The sequence below is a fragment of the Camelina sativa genome, chromosome 7, assembly GCF_030686135.1.
Source record: "Camelina sativa cultivar CO46 ecotype springtype chromosome 7, ASM3068613v1".
Classification (NCBI taxonomy): Eukaryota; Viridiplantae; Streptophyta; class Magnoliopsida; order Brassicales; family Brassicaceae; genus Camelina; species Camelina sativa.
In genome coordinates, this window is record NC_141886.1 from 19,783,702 (window position 1) to 19,801,541 (window position 17,840).

The 17,840-nt window shown below is 35.9% G+C and overlaps 1 protein-coding gene across 9 annotated transcripts; it reads right to left on the reverse strand.

Moving 5' to 3' along the window:
• Positions 1–83: 83 nt before the first annotated feature.
• Positions 84–5,401, reverse strand: LOC104701334 (calmodulin-binding transcription activator 4). Of its 9 annotated transcripts, none has more exons than XM_010417000.3 (13): positions 5,131–5,401; positions 4,905–5,030; positions 4,698–4,813; positions 4,426–4,514; positions 4,269–4,323; positions 3,680–4,175; positions 3,297–3,373; positions 3,033–3,117; positions 2,727–2,947; positions 1,920–2,584; positions 1,256–1,835; positions 865–1,158; positions 84–455 (listed from the first exon to the last, which is right to left on the reverse strand). In XM_010417000.3, the coding sequence occupies exons 1-13, from the start codon at positions 5,138–5,140 to the stop codon at positions 357–359; spliced, it is 2,913 nt and encodes a 970-aa protein (XP_010415302.2). In that variant the 5' UTR covers positions 5,141–5,401; the 3' UTR covers positions 84–356. The 9 variants fall into 9 exon arrangements, with proteins under 9 accessions (XP_010415302.2, XP_010415300.2, XP_087315032.1 ...); XM_010416998.3 differs by having other exon boundaries at positions 3,033–3,120; positions 5,131–5,346; XM_087458906.1 differs by having other exon boundaries at positions 3,043–3,117; positions 5,131–5,341.
• Positions 5,402–17,840: the final 12,439 nt, after the last annotated feature.

Consider the following 17,840-nt stretch of genomic DNA (forward strand, 5'->3'; position numbering starts at 1 on the left):
AAACGTAATAAAGAATTTATCTACATTAGAATTTAGAAAGATATTACCATAACAATCAAACAAAAACCAAACTCATCCCATAATTTTTCATTTGCTATGGAGGTGTAGATACATAAAAAATGCGATCACAAATTTAGTATTTACATTGTTTTGTTTTTCAACCACATCCCAAGCATTCAAGCTTTTAAGTTAGCCCCAATATGACACTTTACAGACACTACTAACAAGGGCTCTTCCTTGTCTTTTTTCTTTGCAACTCTACAAATCTAAGCTACTCACTCTTGGAAACTTCACAAATCTACATACTAATAATAAACCTTTAAATCCCACAGAGCTCTTCTTGCCTATCTTTTCACTCAAGGCAGTGTAAACAAAGAGTCAAATTCCATATCAGCTATGTCAAACAACCCATCATCATCATCTCCAAGTAATGTCTCTGTTTTTCCAAGCTCAGCCTGCAACGATTCATTCAAGAATCTTCATCAGCTGCACAATTCTAATACTGACTTTCTATTAAATATCCCACATTGGTCACGCATAGCATTATAAATTCACATGAAACATCTCGACTCTAAAGTTCGATTTTCAGGTGGTATCTACCTACTGTACAAGTTTTATTAGGTTTTGGTTAGAGATACTTGAAGTGAATTGAAATGAGACTAAATACTGTCTTAAAATTCACATGGACATTCTTAAACTAGTTTTTAGGTGGTTTTTACTTATAGGTTTTAGTGGGATTAGTATATAGACTTATAATCGGATACGTTCATATCACTTTATCCTAACTTATGAAGAGAAACACTAATAGCAAGTCCACCATGATTACTTATAACTTTTTAGAATCATCTCTTGTAAACAACTGACCTTTGTCTGACAATATCTCTTGAGCACACGGTGGTATTGCTGGCGAGCCTCTGGAGAATTAGCCATCGATAGAACACGAGAGAAAGCCTCGTTTACAGCCCCATCTACTTTCTGCTTACGGAACACCTTGAGAATGTCTTCATCTTCACTGTCCTCTGTAGTTTCTATGTCTGGCCTGAACCCTCTTAGCCCAACTCCTTTTCTTCTCCACCTGAGTACAACCTTATCTAATATTCCTACTGCCCAGCAGATAACTCTGTAATGCTTCCTTATTTGGTGACCTCGCACATGAGCCTGCCAGAAATATAAGAGCATAAAGAGCTGCTCGAGGCGACAAAGCCTAATGGGAAAAAAAAAACTATGTTCACCCCAGTGAAGCTGTTAAAAATACCTGAATCTTTACAACTTTTTGGCGAAGCTCAAGAAACTCTTTTCGACCTTTATAGCCACGATACTTTTTCTGAATAGATAGAGCTGCTGAATGGTAGTTCTTGACCTTTCCAAAAGTACGCTTTGACATGGCTGAGATCCCTTCAATATCTTCACAATAGATTCCGTACTCTTGTAAGCAAGCAGCCATAGCTGCTTCTCTCTGCTTCCGCTTTCTGAATGAATGTGCTCGAAAAGCTGCCTGAATTCTTGTAGCTGCTTGAGCTGCATTACGTACTGCAGCCAGCGTTTTCTCCAGTGAGAGTTGATCCTCACTACCGGACGGACCTGTTTCTGAGATGGAATTCACAGTTATCTCTGCTTGCACTTGAGCAGAATCTTTAGAAATCTCGGTTTCTTCAAGTGTGAGTGATGAGAGATGGTTTGTTAATGCCACCTCTGATAGATAACCTGCAATACCCTTGTGGCCATACGAGGCAGCTATTGAAGCCGCAGTTTTGCCATTCGGGTCTTGTTGAGTGGGATCAGTCACTGCTCCAGCTGATGCCCCTGATGCTATAAGGGCAGCCACCATTTTTTCACTAGCAAAGACACACAGTATCGGTTATTTACCAAGTGAAAACAATCTTTTACTTATGATGGTAAGACATTAAGACACTACTCACCTCCCAAATCTTGCAGCCCAATGAAGAGCGCTCCATCCGTTAATATCACGAAAATCAACACTGACACCATGATCAAGGATTGGATAGAGTGCCCACTCGAAGCCAAGGCCTGCAATCATATGGATAATACCTTGTTCTTTCTTTGACATTTGGAATCTTGAAGACAGCCACGCATCCAGCTTGTCTTTAAGCAGTTCCTGTAGAAGCCAACCAACTGTTGTTGTTGATGATGAACTGCCATTTATGACCTCTGCTATGACATGTGTCCATTGATCATCATCAGCTTTCAGTTTCTTCAACAGCTTATCATTTCCCAACTCTGAGTTACTCTCTCCTTCTGGTGATCGGTCTGATAGAAGTGTTTGCACAAGCCTTACAAGTATTATAAGTTCATCTGGACTTGTGGACATGTCAGAGCTCTGTGGCCTACTGCACTTAAGGCAACATGTGTCGGGCTTACCGCGATACTCAAATTCCTTTATTTCACTACATGAGAGTCCATCACCAGAGGTAATGCATAAATTTACTTTTCCAGGACTACATGCAGGGGCTTCACACCGAATAACACCTTCTTTAATGATCTTACAAGGAACTTCAGTACTCCCAAACATGCAAGACCACATAGATTCTTCTGGACTACAAAGAAATGATCCAATGATTATCACCTGCATTGTCAAAAATGGAACTTTAAAATTGAAAAATCAAAGCTGATCACCAACATTTGTTCTAAACAGGCAAGAAAATAAACAGGTCTATCAATCATTAGAGTAGATTTATGCACTTCCCCATAAGTCTAAGAGATTAGACCTTGGTAGTTTCATTCGCGAAACCCCACTCTGGTGATATGTCCTGGATAGTAAACTTTTGGTTATATGCACCTGTCAGGCTCATTTCTTGCTCGAAAGGCAGCCCGAGTTCCCCATCATCCATCATCCTACAGTACTCACCATTATTCTCCGGAGCTAACAGTGCAGAATAAGAAGCAGGAACTTTGAAAGAACCAAGATCTTGAGGAAACAACAATGTAGCTGAAAATAAGATAACTATCAGGACCAAGAACTTTAAACAAGTTATGAAGCGTAACAGTATCCTTTAGCAAAGCATATGACATACATTGGTCAACCTGGTTGCTGTAACTCCAGTTGGAATCTTCCTGCAATCCAGCTAGCAATCCTTTTGCAGAACTTGGTGTGCTTTCCTGCTTAAGAAACTTTTTACTTATTAGTTTAGAAAATTAATAGCTAGCTCTTAGCGATTAGAAAACCATAACACATTTGGTTCATTAGCCGTGTTCCTCTGTATGAAGTCACCGTTAGGATTCAAGACATTCATTTTAGTTTGATCCACATATTTAATTTACTTATACGAGAGAGTTACCTCAGAGTTAAGAGCACATGCCTCCAACACCTCTTTCCAAGATTCAGACCCTTGATCTCCACTCCCTCCTGTACCACCTGTAAAAAGATTGCTTCTTACTCTTCCTGATAACTATATATATCATTCCACAATTCCGCGGATCGACAAGACAAACAAGGAAGCATGACAAGACTTTAAGGGTTTACTGAAGCTACTTCATATATGATCCAGAGATCGGTCAAAAAGTCTGCTTACCAATGATTTTTTCTCAGACAGACTAGTGAAACTTACTGTGAATGAACATAAATACTTCGCTAATCATCTTTTGAATATTGAGTAGCCTCAACATCATATAGTGAGGACATAGAAAGGAAAGAAACCAATGGTGTATAACTTTGGCGTACCTGAATCATTTTTAACGAGCATGAGATTGCTAGAATGGTATTGGGCTCCAACATACCCTCCATAGCATCTCTCTAGTCTGTTAGAATCATTCTTGGCATGGTATTGAGCTCCAAAATTGCCTCCATAACATCTCTCTAGTCTGTTATTCTCTGGTCTCTGATATACAGTTGTTGTTGGTTGAGCAAAGTGATCCATATCATTACTACACTCCAAAAACTGGAGACTGTCGAGACTTTCCGGCTGAATGTAAGGTTGAACTACAGAATCAACGTGTTCATCTCCGATACTCAGTTGTTCTTTAAGCTTCTTTAAAGCCTGACCTAACTCAGAAGAACTTGCACTGCCTTCCAGGTCAGAGATAACCTCTGCAGTGCCAGGTGAAGTAGATGAATGCTGATTTATGTCAGTAGAATCACCAATGTAGTGATTATAGCTCGCATTCTGAGTTGCAGGAACTGGTGCAAACTGATAAACTTGCCCACTAGTTTGATATCCCTGTAAAATTTAAGCCAACAATGAGGTCATACAACGAAGAAACTCAAGTTCTACTTTAAGTATAATAACAAACGTTTCTTATCGGAAAGTCACCTCTTCTCGGTCGCTTACATCCCTGTAATGGACAAGGACAATATGCTCGTACTCCCTGAACAAAAAAAAAAAGAACAAGAAACTCTTAAGTTCATTTTTGAGAAGAAAAAAAATAGGACTAAATTGTATACACATAGTGTGAGTACATGACACTCACGGATCTAACATCCAGTAGATACGTCTCCGGAAAGTGGGATCATGCTCTCCATGCGCATAATAACAAGTCAAGGCCTCAGCATTACCCACCTGTTCACAAACATATTGATAAAAAAAAGAGAGAGTCATTAACAACCTTAAAGAAGAACATCTCTAAAGTTGCAAACACACAAAATCTTGGAGACTGGAATAGAGTTAGCAAAGTAACATCTAAGAGTAGGCAGAAACAATGTGAGAAGTCTCTGAGGTCAAAAGTTAAGTATCCCTAAATACCTTAAGACGTTCGTGTGCTTCAGCAATAGCTCTACCATCCCTTTTTTTCCGCCACTGATGACCATCTTTACGGAAGAATTTAAGAACCCTTCTATTGAAAAGAAACAAAGACCCACCTATGAGAGAGAGAGAGAGAGAGAGACATGTTGAGTTTTACCAAAAAATTGATCAAGTCAACCTCGAATCAAAAACCAAGTCAAAACATACTCGTAGGCCTTTGAGGAGCCACATCTGTAAGCGTCAATCTTTCATGATTCTGCAATATGAATTGAACCTCTGGAGGTTTCAACCAACGACTCTGAGCTTCTTGGTACAGAGTACTAATATCATATTCTGAGAAACCAACAAAAAAAGGTTTAACCTTTAGTCATCAAAATTCACAAAGTTTGATACTTTCGAGAGACAAAAGAGAGAAAACCCCTCAAAAACTAACCGGATTGCATATCGATTGGAGAGGAAACTGAAGTGAATGATTCAATCTAACAACACAAACATGAGAATCAAGTTTGGTCTGAAGAGAGATAAAATATCAGACCTAGAGTCGTTAAACCAAGTAGTACGAGGGACCAAACACAAAAAAAAAAAAAAAAAAAAAAAAAAAAAAAAAGTAAGAAGAAGAAGAATGGGATAACGACAAAGAAGATGGTGTAAAAAATTTGACTATGGACTGATGCAATAAGAATCTCTCAAAGGAGGAGGGTTCCGACAGATAGCCACAAGATGGTCGCTATGTCACAGGTTCAGGGTGGGAATCCTCTGCGACGCTTCTCATAATTTATTCTACGGATATTATTAAGTTCAATCAATAATTGATGCCCACGTGTCATGATCTTAGAGTGACTTGATTTTTGTTTAGGAGTCGGCGAAATAGATTAAATAATTTAAAAATTAACACGTGTACGCCATGGAGTTATGATGGCAAATTACGGTATTAGCCCCAATCTTTTGATTTGACTTGCTTAATTAGAAGAAGACTAGAGAGCACGTCGGCACGAGACACCAAAAAGAAAACTACTACTCGTCAGTAAAGAAACTTGAGGGTATAATTGTCAATTTGTTATTATAATGATCACATCATTAACCTTCTTGTCGCATCCACATCAATATAAAAGGAAGGAGGAAAAAAAGGGTCCAAAGATCTAAAATATTCTGAAAATGATATTTTGGCTACATAACATTTTCTTATATCAGGAAATTGGTGATAAGATTGTATTTACGAATATGGCAAATATAAAAAGTGGTTCTCTGAGTCGGATATAACAAAAGATATACGGACAAAAATATTGAATGAACGTTATTGTCTCCTCTATTTTATTTTAAAATTTTTATTTGTTTTGAGAAAAAAATTTCTGATTGTTTTGTTTGATGATAAATTTAACATTCTAATCAAAACAGAATGTTTTAAAAAAAAAAATCATATGTTTTTATTAATATTATAAAGAAAATATATGATCAAATTATTGATAGAAATACTAAATATCTTTGAAGATTACAAGTCCAAAAAAGAAAAATGAGGCTCATTGATACTACAAACCATAAAAGACGTAAACAAATGTCAAAGAATTAAACAAGAGCTCAAGATAAAATGGACTTACTAAACTTACTCTTATACCAAAGTGAAAAAAACTAGCCACAAATGGATAATTAAGAAACATTGATTTTGCAGTAAGCGAAAAAAAAAATGTGAATTTATTAACACAATATAATTTATTTCGTTCTTTGCCCAAAAAAAAACTATTTTGCTTTCCCAAATCTTCAATCAATAATGCAGCCGACAGAAACTCAAAAACATCAACGAAACTAAATCATAAAGGAAAGGTAAGATTCAATGTTAGAAAAGCCATTGCAATCTAATTTGTGAGTTTTTTTCTATGGTTTTCAAGAAAGAACAAAGAACTACGCGGAAAAAAAAAAGATAACTAGATGACCAAAAAAAACTGTTTACCATATTAAAAATAATATGATTAAAAGATAAAATTACCAATCTTACAACATCTAATTGATTAACAAAAAAACTAATTTAAAGCTTCATTTGATAAATATGATGTATATGTACACCAAATAAATAATAAATGTGATATTTATGTACACCAAAGTTCAAAATTTGGTTTAAGTGTTTGTTAGTTAATAAACGTTCGTTTAGGCACTTATGAGCCTTCAAGCACTTCAATTTTAGTAAATTATACCATTTTGAATGCAAAATTGGTAAAGTCGGTCAACTGTTTTACTAAATGATTACTTACCGCCTAACGAATTTCTAATAACATATGATGGAAATGAATAACATGTTCAAATACAACTAAGTGATATGGTGATAATTTTGAGATAATTTAAAACCCTGAAAATATTAATGTTATATATGCTCAACAAAATATCATACTTGAATTTCTAGTGGTGATAGACCAACTCCATTACCTAATTTATCATAAATTCGTAATAATTTGATGGAATGGATCCGACTATTCAACATTGAAGCATACCTTGATACATCATTTAAAATCAATACCCAATTAAAACATTTCGATTAATACACCTAAGATTTATTTTTTTCCACATCATTCTCTTTATTTAGTCTCTTTCTGATCTTAGGAATAGAGATGTCAATCGAACCTTTAGCCCGCGGACATAGCCCAGTAAGTAGTATAATGGGTCGGATATAGACCTTTCTTTTGAAGCCCAAAATTTTGCAGGTCTCGCAGACTCTATCCGTTTGGACTGCGGGTTACGCGGTCATGCTCGTCGCTAACTGTGGGTTTGTGGGCGACCTGAAGAGGCGAGGGAATATTCTTCATCTTCGTCTTCGTTAGTCTCCAAATCGGACAGTGAAGTGGAGGATGTTCAATCTGCTAACGACTCTCACTTTGCAACGACTCCTAGCTTGAATCATTAGTGTCAAACCCCGTTCATCATACTATGTCTTCTCAATCTCGAAGTTGTTCGTGAAAGCTAACAAATACTGCTAACAAGGCAAATTAGAAATTTACAAATGAATTTAGTGTTTGATGATTTCAAATTGTGCTAGCAAGAGCTATAAAAATGGTGAACTTAAGTCTACGTGGGTGTTGATTGCATCTGTCAGGTTCTTGAGATACAACCATTAACGCGAAAGGCCTGGACGCTTGGTGTCCCGGAGGTTCTCGTTGCTTGAGTTGTTATGCTCTTTGGTAAGATTAAAATCAGATACAGGAAGACCACCACAGAAGATTCTTCTGTTATGTTTTTCCTCATGTGTATAAGTGGTGTTCTCAGAATGTTGAATAAGTGGAGAAGAAGGAATGACCTAAGGTTGTGGTGACATCAAATTGAGAAATGTTGGTGCACATCCCTGAACTGAACATTGTCCCTATCAATTGAAATGTGTTTTTTCTACTGCTCCTTAGTTCGTTGATGTCTACTTCAAGCTTCTCGTTAAAGAGACCAAAAGGCTGGTTCTAATCTTTTTATGCTTTTGTTTTTGGGAGAATAGCACTTACACCTACTTTAGGAGTTTAAGTTTGAAAGTAGACATATTTTTGAGATAAGGTATACTTTTGTGAGGTTTTCTGTACGGAGAAACTTATTTCCAAACAATATACCCTTGCCATCGTGATATGTCTGTGCAATAAACATATGAGATTGTATTGTTTCTTGACCACTGGATTTAAGCTAAATAATTCTAATTCTACGGATGAGGAAGATTGTGTCATTGTGTGGATAATAACAACAGATAATTATTTTTGTCTTTTTCCTCTTTCTCTTTTTTTTGTTTTGTTTTCCTCTACATTATTTTTGTTTTCTATCTCTCTTTTTATTCTTTTCTTTGTTGTAATATTTTAGTTAGTTATTATCAAAAATTTATCTATTCATTTTTATACAATACATTATGATTATATTTTTTCTACATTTTAAGATGTTTATTGCTATATTTTTTTTGAACTAGTATATTATACACTGTCAAATTTTAGCTGAACATTTGTTCACTAATAAGTGGATGCCCAATTATAGTAAGTTGTGTTTAACTCTAAAAAGTCATCCACTTATTAGTGAACAAATGTTTAACTTTTTAGTTGAACTGTTACAATTTTAGTTGAACTTTTTTTTTGATGAAATAAGTTTTGTCCATTACAAAATGTAGAAATACTTGAACAACACCACTCAATGAATTTTACTATTGTTTGCACCAAAACATTTTTATTTTTATTTTCTTTTATGAACATCCAAGTGTATCCACCAAACTATTACCACATGGATATATATGATCAAGATGTTCAAGTTAAAAGGAAATTATTGGGCTATGCATTTAAACCCTAAATCCTAAACTATGACCGCATGGATTGCTTATCATGGATTCGGTAATATGATTTTACTATTGTTTGAATCAAAACATTTTTTTTAATGAACATCTAAGTGTATCCACCAAACTATGACCACATAGATATATATGATCAAGGTGTTCAAGTTCAAAGGAAATTATTGGGCTATGCATTTAAACCCTAAATCCTAAACATTTAAACTCTAAATCTTAAACTATGACCACATGGATTGCTTATCATGGATTCGGTAATATAGTTTTGTTATTGTTTGCTTCAAAACATTTTTGTTTTTATTTATTTTATGAATGATATATCATGGTTTTTACGGTTTTTAACCATGATATAAGTGTGCTTTTAGTGTCTTTTGATGTGTTTTTAGGTTCTTTTAGAGTCTTTACAGGTTTTCTAGGATTTTGGCATGGATGAAGCAAAGTAGAGCAATTTGGATCATTTTGGAGCATAAGTCTTGAAGAATCAATTTGGACTCGGATCAAAGAAATGGCATCGATCGACACCACTTAGGAGCATCGATCGACACCCTCTTTAGCCGATGAAGAATCACAAATTTAGAAATTTTACAAAGTTGCCCAAAGTTTTCTACAATTGCAACACAAGTCCCTAACGTGTTTTAGGACATATAAATAGTATTTTTAGGTTTTAGAAACACACAAGGTATTTTTCTAACAAGTTTTATTTTTCTGCAACCCTGTGAGATTTTGAGAGTTTTGGAGAGAGAGATCTGAACTGCTTTGAGAGAAGAATTCTTGAACTCCCTTTTACTCTTTTAATTTCAATTGCTTATTATTCAGAATTATGGTTGTTCTTCATTAAACATGTCTAAGTAGTTTGCTTGTTAGGTTCAGGGTTTTTTCACAGGGATTTTATGATTTATTAGATCTGTTATTTAGGATTCATTATCTTTATAGATCTTCATCTTAGGTTGTTCTTCACATTAATTCTTGAATTAATACTTTAGGAAAATAAATTGATATGAGAATATAATTGATTTTCCTGATAAAACCTTTTGATGAACAAAATCACTTCTTGCAAAGAGATTTGATTTAGTGATTTTGTGAACAATCTAAACTTATTTTTAAAGCTGATTTATTACCTAGAATTTTGCAAAAAGATTTGGATTTTCTGGTTTTAAATTTAGATAATATTTGCATTGAGAACTGATTTATTTTACAAAGGTGTTTAGAGTTCTAGATCTGTTCTTAATTGCTTGAATCCTAATTATTTCTTGATTTAATAATTTGTAATTTCCTGAGAAATTCACTAGGTCTAGCTTTTTGATCTTCTGAGTTTACAACAACTTTTATTTAATACTTTGCATTGCCTTTTTAATTTAAATTAATTTGTTTAGCATAATTAAAAAACTCTATAATTTATTGTGTAGACTTGAGTCCTTGTGGAATTCGACCCCTAAGTATTACAGTGACCTCTTAATTTGAGAGAGTAGCTCTAGGGTTTAATTTGAGCATATCAAATTTTGGTGCCGTTGCCGGAAACTCTTTGATCTACCATTAGATTTGAGTTTTTAATTTCGTCTAAATTTTTGTTTTTATTTTCTACTTACACGTTTTTGTTTTTCTTCTCTTTGGTGTTTCAGGTATATGCCTAATAAGCCTAACACGAGCAACAAGACTGGTCCTACTGTGAAGCTTACAAACCAAGAGTTGGGAAAGCTAGAGTGTGAAAACAGAAAAGCAGCCAAATCCTTGAAGATGGTTAACTGCAATCATTCTGATGCGTGATGAGGATGGTGCTTTGAGGGATCAAGAGGGGCACTTGCGCAATGAGCAGGGCCAAAAGCTTGATGCAGAAGGGAATGTTATTGTTGAGGTTGCTGTTGGGGACGAGCAAGCTGCTGTTGTAGATGGTGTCGATCGACACCAACAGGCTGCAGACGGACGTGGAGCTGCAAACCACGTTAACAATCTGGTTCGAAGACAGGAGCAAAACCGGGATCTGATCAGGACCATTGCTGACTACAACCGGGCTGATCTTGTGTATGAGAACCGGTCTGCTATTGTTCCTCCTCCATTCCAGAGGAATGATTTTAAGTTGAAACCTGCTTACTTTCAACTAGTTGGGCAGAGACCTTTCTCTAACCTGCCAAATGAGAAGCCTCTGGACCATATTGAGCACTTTGAAGACCTGGTGACCAGTATCAAAGCCAATGGAGTGACTGAAGACTACATCTACTGCAAGCTTTTCCCATATTCACTTGCAGGAGAAGCATCCCAATGGTTGAAACAGTTGCCAGTTGGATCTTTGACATCTTGGCAACAAGTCAAAGTGGCTTTTCTCAACTACTTTTATGATGATGCAATGTCAGATGAGCTAAGAGTCAAGTTGTCCTCCTTCAAACAGAGATCATATGAGGCTTTCAAGGCTGCTTGGGTGAGATTCAAATCCTATCAGAGGGACTGTCCACACCATGGTTTATCAAGGGTGCAACTGTTGAGTATCTTTTTCAGAGGAATTGATTGGGAATATCAGCTGGCTTTGGATGCTGCAAGATATGGAAACTTCAAGACAAGATTTCCAGAAGATGTTGAAGCTTTGATTGAGAATTTGGCTTCCAACAATATCACTAAGAGAGTAGATACTGAAAGGAAGAGATTGCATGGAGGATTTGATTCAAACCAGTTAGCTTCTGTTAATGCTAAGCTTGATTCAGTTCACAATCTCCTGGTTGGTAAGAAATCAGTTCACTTTGCTGTTGAAGTTAAATCATTTGAGCCACAACCTGAGACTGGGAATGAAGAAGCAGATCTCAACTTTGTATATGGGAATCAGGGTCAGAGATTCGGTAATCAGCAAAGCAACAAGCCTTGCAATGGGAACTTTTCAGGCTATACTCCCAAACCGGATTACCAGAAGCAGCAACAGAACAATGGTTATACTAGAACCTATGGAAACTCATCTTATCAGTCTCCTCCTCCCCAGACTTCTTCTGAGAGTAAGATGGAAGCTATGCTTGATCAGCTTCTTCAGGGACAAGAGAATATGACAGTGACATTCAATGGAATGTCTACACTGAGCTGAATGGGAAGATAGATGCATTAAACAATCATGTCAAGAAGCTAGAGAATCAAGTTATTCAAACAGTTGGATCCGTCAAGAGGCAAGGGGGATTTCTTCCTGGAAGAACTGAATCAAACCCCAAGCATGCTTGTAATGTCATATTAGTGAGAGATGAAGATGTTGGTGCAATTGTTTCTGCAGAACAAGGAGAACAATCGACCAAATTCTCGGGTTCAGATGATGGTGTCGATCGACAGCACCTGGGTGTCGGTCGACACCCCTCTCAGACAAAACCCGAAACTGCAAAATCTCAGGTTCCAGCTGCTGAGAGGGTGTACAAACCGAAGATTCCTTTTCCTAAGCCAAGAAAGTCCAAGCAGGAGATGAAGGAAGCTAGATGCAAGGCAATGATGGACAAGATGGTGATTGAGATGCCTTTGATTGATGCAGTAAAGCTTTCACCACCACTTAAGCAGTATGTGAAAAGAATGGTATCAAATGGTTTGAGCCCTAAGGAAGGAGCACTATTTACAAAAGATGTTAGTGCAATTCTGTTAAACCAGCCTGTTAAAAGGAGGAAAGAGAGGAAGCAAGAGGTGGTTATCTCTAAGGAAGTGAGTGCAATACTTCAGTGTAAGACTGCTGAGAAATTACCAGATCCTGGAAGCTTTGTACTTGATTGCTATATCTCTGCAGAACGGTTTGCTCACTCACTTTGTGATCTTGGTTCTAGTATCAACTTGATGCCACATTTTGTTGCTGTGAAACTTGGAATGACAGAATTCAAGCCAACTCAGATTTCTCTTATCTTGGCTGATCACTCCTGAAGAGTTCCTGAAGGTGTTTTAGAGGATATTCCAATTAAGGTTGGAAACTTCATGATTCCCACTGACTTTGTGGTGCTGAAGTATGATAAAGAGCCTAAAGACCCTCTCATCTTAGGAAGATATTTCTTGGCTACAGCTGGTGCCATCATAGATGTGCAGAAAGGACACATAACACTGAATGTAGAGGGTTCAAGTATGAACTTTGAGATGCATAAGCTGAGGAGAGCTCCTACCATTGATGGACAGACATTTTCTGTTGAGAAGATTGCTGAGATAAGCTGCAAAGTTTCTACTACACGAGCAACAGGCTCAGTGTCGACCGACACCCTATCAGCATCGGTCGAAAATCCTCCACATCCGAAACTGAACTTGTCCACAACTTATGCTCCAAGTCAGAAAACTGTTCCCAAATAGAAACCTCCCCACTCCACACTCCAGAGTTCTCAAGTAAGGCCAAGGTACACATCTTCTGCACCTAATCTCCCTCCTATCATCAATAAGACTTTCAAAGGTACAAAAACTATTTTGCAGTTAACCAAGCCACGAGATTATCGTAGAGTGTTTGATTCTTCAGTTGATGATTTTGCAGGACATAAGAGAAGCAAACCCATCCCTAAACCCCGCCCTGGTCCTGTTCCTCACATGCTTGGCAGACATCATGCACCTACAACTTATACACCACCTTGGATGAAGAGGACATTCTCTCGGAAGCATATATTGCCATGTTCTGCTCCACTTGATGTCGGAGCTTTAACGCAGTCAAGCTAATGACTGAAAACAAGCGTTAGTGGGAGGCAACCCACTTCTAGGTTTTTCTTTTCCTTTTGAGTCGTTTTCATTTTTGCATTGAGTCAGTTTTTGTTTGATTTTTGTTTGAAATTATGAATTGTCTATCTATCATGTTGCTTTTAACTTGTGTTTGTGTGCTTCTTACCAGAATAATCATCCAAGGATTGATCCATCAACACAACTATCTGCAACTAACAAGGAGTTTCGGCAAACAAAACACCATTCGTGATGAGTGTCGATCGACACTGACATGGTGTCGGTCGACACCGCTGGGTAACCCGAGAACAGTTCATCTTTTCATTACACTCTTCAATATGTTTTTGTTTCTTTTAGCTTTCCTCTTACTTGATAACACTGGGGATAGTGTTGTTTAAGTCTGGGGGAGGTTATCTACTAACTATGTTTTTGTTTTTGAGTTTCAGTTGTGTCAGTCAAAACCATAAAGTTTGAGTCAAATTTTTCAAATTTTTCTTTTTGACTTTGGGAATTATGATCTTGATTAACACTCTAATGATTATTTGTTTATGCTTGATCTCATAACTGAAGCTTAGAAAGACTATGAGTCTTATCAACAATCCTGAAAGCCCTTATTCAATGGATATCTGATTGATCTAACATTGTCTCAACTTTTATCAGGATTTTAACCGGACTTAATCTCTTACTTTGGGGTTGGAAATCAGTGGACTAGACTTCTTCTTCGGGCCATACAATTCAGTGCAATTTTTCAAAGTATGTCTCCCCTCTCTCTTCCCTTTAGTACTTTAAAAAGAAAGATCAGAAAAAAGGAAGAAAGAGAATAAAAGATGAGATGATTTTGATCAGTTTAGAGAGGTAGGTAAATTACCTGTGACCTTGGTATTCTACTCTTGAGTCAGATAATCACACAAAGCTTGGAAGCGAGGGGTAGGTAAATTACCGATGACCCCGGTATTCGCTTACACCTTTGCATGTTAAAAAAAAAAATGGGAGAAATCAACTCCTTTGAAGTGAGAAAAGGGAGAGGAAAGAAGATGTATGAAGAATGTCTTGGCCTGAAAAGATTCCATATACCACTGATCGATACACCCAAGGTAAGAACTCACATGTACTTGCTTTAATTTATGTAATGAGATGACAATGGTGAGACTAGAGATTCCAGAGGGTTGTGGGATTTGAGTAAGGAATGTTGATGCTTATCATGGTTAAGTATAAGAAGTAAGTTCTTGAGTCAGGTAAATGAAGAGTGCGAATAAGAATCATCATGCAATTGAGTGAGTTTCCACTTTTCAAACCTCTTTCACATGTCTAAACTTATGTTTTGCTTGAGGGCAAGCAAAGGCTAAGTCTGGGAGAGTTGATATATCATGGTTTTTACGGTTTTTAACCATGATATAAGTGTGCTTTTAGAGTCTTTTGATGTGTTTTTAAGTTCTTTGAGAGTCTTTACAGGTCAAAGTAGAGCAATTTGGATCATTTTGGAGCATAAATCTTGAAGAATCAATTTGGACTCGGATCAAAGAAATGGCATCGATCGACACCCTTTTTAGCCGATGAAGAATCACAAATTTGGAAATTTTACAAAATTGCCCAAAGTTTTCTACAATTGCAACACAAGTCCCTAACGTGTTTTAGGACATATAAATAGTATTTTTAGGTTTTAGAAACACACAAGTTATTTTTCTAGCAAGTTTTATCTTCATTCAACGCTGTGAGATTTTGAGAGCTTTGGAGAGAGAGAGATATAAACTGCTTTGAGAGAAGAATTCTTGAACTCCCTTTTACTCTTTTAATTTCAATTGATTATTATTCAGAATTATGTTTGTTCTTCATTAAACATGTCTGAGTAGTTTGTTTGTTAGGTTCAGGGTTTTTCAGAGGGATTTTATGATTTATTAGATCTGTTATTTAGGATTCATTATCTTTCTAGATTTTCATCTTAGGTTGTTCTTCACATTAATTCTTGATTGATCACCTAGAATTAATACTTTAGGAAAATAAATTGATATGAGAATATAATTGATTTTCCTGATAAAACATTTTGATGAACAAAATCACTTCTTCAAAGAGATTTGATTCAGTGATTTTGTGAACAATCTAAACTTATTTTTAAAGCTGATTTATTACCTAGAATTTTGCAAAGAGATTTGGATTTTCTGGTTTTAAATTTAGATAATATTTGCATTGAGAACTGATTTATTTTACAAAGGTGTTTAGAGTTCTAGATTGCTTGAATCCTAATTATTTCTTGATTTAATAATTTGTAATTTCCTGAGATATTCACTAGGCCTAGCTTTTTGATCTTCTGAATTTACAACAACTTTTATTTAATACTTTGCATTGCCTTTTTAATTTAAATTAATCTGTTTAGCATAATTAAAAAACTCTATAATTTATTGTGTAGACTTGAGTCCTTGTGTAATTTGACCCCTAAGTATTACAGTGACCTCTTAATTTGAGAGAGTAGCTCTAGGGTTTAATTTGAGCATATCAATGAACGTCCAAGCATATCCACCAAACTATGACCACATGGATATACATATGATCAAGGTGTTCAAATTAAAAGGAAATTATTGGGTTTATGCATTTAAATCATAAATCCTAAACTATGAGCACTTGGATTCCTTATCATGGATTTGGTAATATGGTTTTACTATTGCTTACATTAAAACATTTTTTTTTATGAACATCCAAGCGTATCCACCAAACTATGACCACATGGATATATATGATCAATGTATTCAAATTAAAAGGAATTTATTGGCCTATGCATTTAAACCCTAAATCCTAAATGTTTAAACTCTAAATCCTAAACTATGACCACATGGATTGCTTATCATGGATTCGGTAATATGGTTTTACTATTGAACAAAGTTTGATAGTCTAACTTGAGGAAAGTATTCCCCTTTTAAAATAATAATTTTACAAATCATAACTAAATCAGCAACCTAAATTGCAAATTCTCTAACTCCCACCAAATTACATCCACCAAATACACCTAAAATCCAAAATTAAACCTTTCTACATCTGAAAAGCATCATTCACTTATTGTTCAAATCAAACATCAATCTAATTATAGTCTGAAGATGAGAGATAAAGAGAAGATGTATAAGAAGATTGAAAAATGAAAGTGTATGAGATAAAAGAGAGATAAGAGGATGGAGAAGAAAGGGTTGAGTTTGGTAATGAGAGAAAGAAAGAGATAGAGACAAATGGAAAATCCATGGAAGGAGAAGAAGTTACAGGTTAGGGAGAGGAAAGCGTGAATCTGGCTATTGGTCTTTTGATAGAGTGAGCGAAGGAGAGAGAAAATATTAGAGAGATGGAGATAATAGAGGAAGAGAGAAGGATCATAAGATAGTAGTTAGATGTATTGTTGTTAATAAAGTTTAAGTTAGAGGGTAGTATAGTCAATAAACATATAAAAAGTATAGCAATAGCTGGAAGTGGGTGTAGATGATATTACTTTGTAGAAAAGTGGGTGTATATGCAAAATTCTCTTTGTTTTTCTGTTTGTTGGCTGAATGGTTTATTGAGATTTGGTCGTTTTTGTGATAACTTTGGAAGCTTTACTGTTTTCTTGTGAGGTTGCAAGTAAGCTCATGATAGTTGGTGAGCTTTCAGCAGATGGAAGATAGTGTTAAATAGTGCTTACAACAAATGGGGGACGATGTTATGTAGTGTTGAGGTTGCAGGTGATTTCACTTTCTTAGTATGACACGAGAGTAATGTACATATAGTATCTTAAGTATTTGGATGGCTTGTTGAGATTGGATTTAAGACCTTAGACTTGCTTTTTAAATTGTATTGATACTTAAAAAATAGTGAGGGTAACGCTAAAGTTCAATTCAGCAAAGAGATCAACAACCTCGTCAACCATAACTCTTACAAGCACTTTGGTATTGTTCAACTGTTGCTCACTTATACAGTAAGCAACTATCTATTTCTACATACTATAATAATATGTTAGGCATTAAATGAATTGTCACTGTCCAATCATGAATGTTTTCTCTTTTAACCTATTTTGATTACTTCTAGAATCGAATATTATTTTGTCTCTCGAAAAACTGATGTTTCGTTTTTCTCACTGTGAACTGGACCTGAGTTTTCTTCTTTTAAACTGCAGGTGAAAGTGGAGAACAATGTCTGGAAAGTTGATGTGATCTGGACATAATTTATCTGTTTCAGAGCTCCATTTTGTTGTCTTTAATCGTTTGTTATTGTAA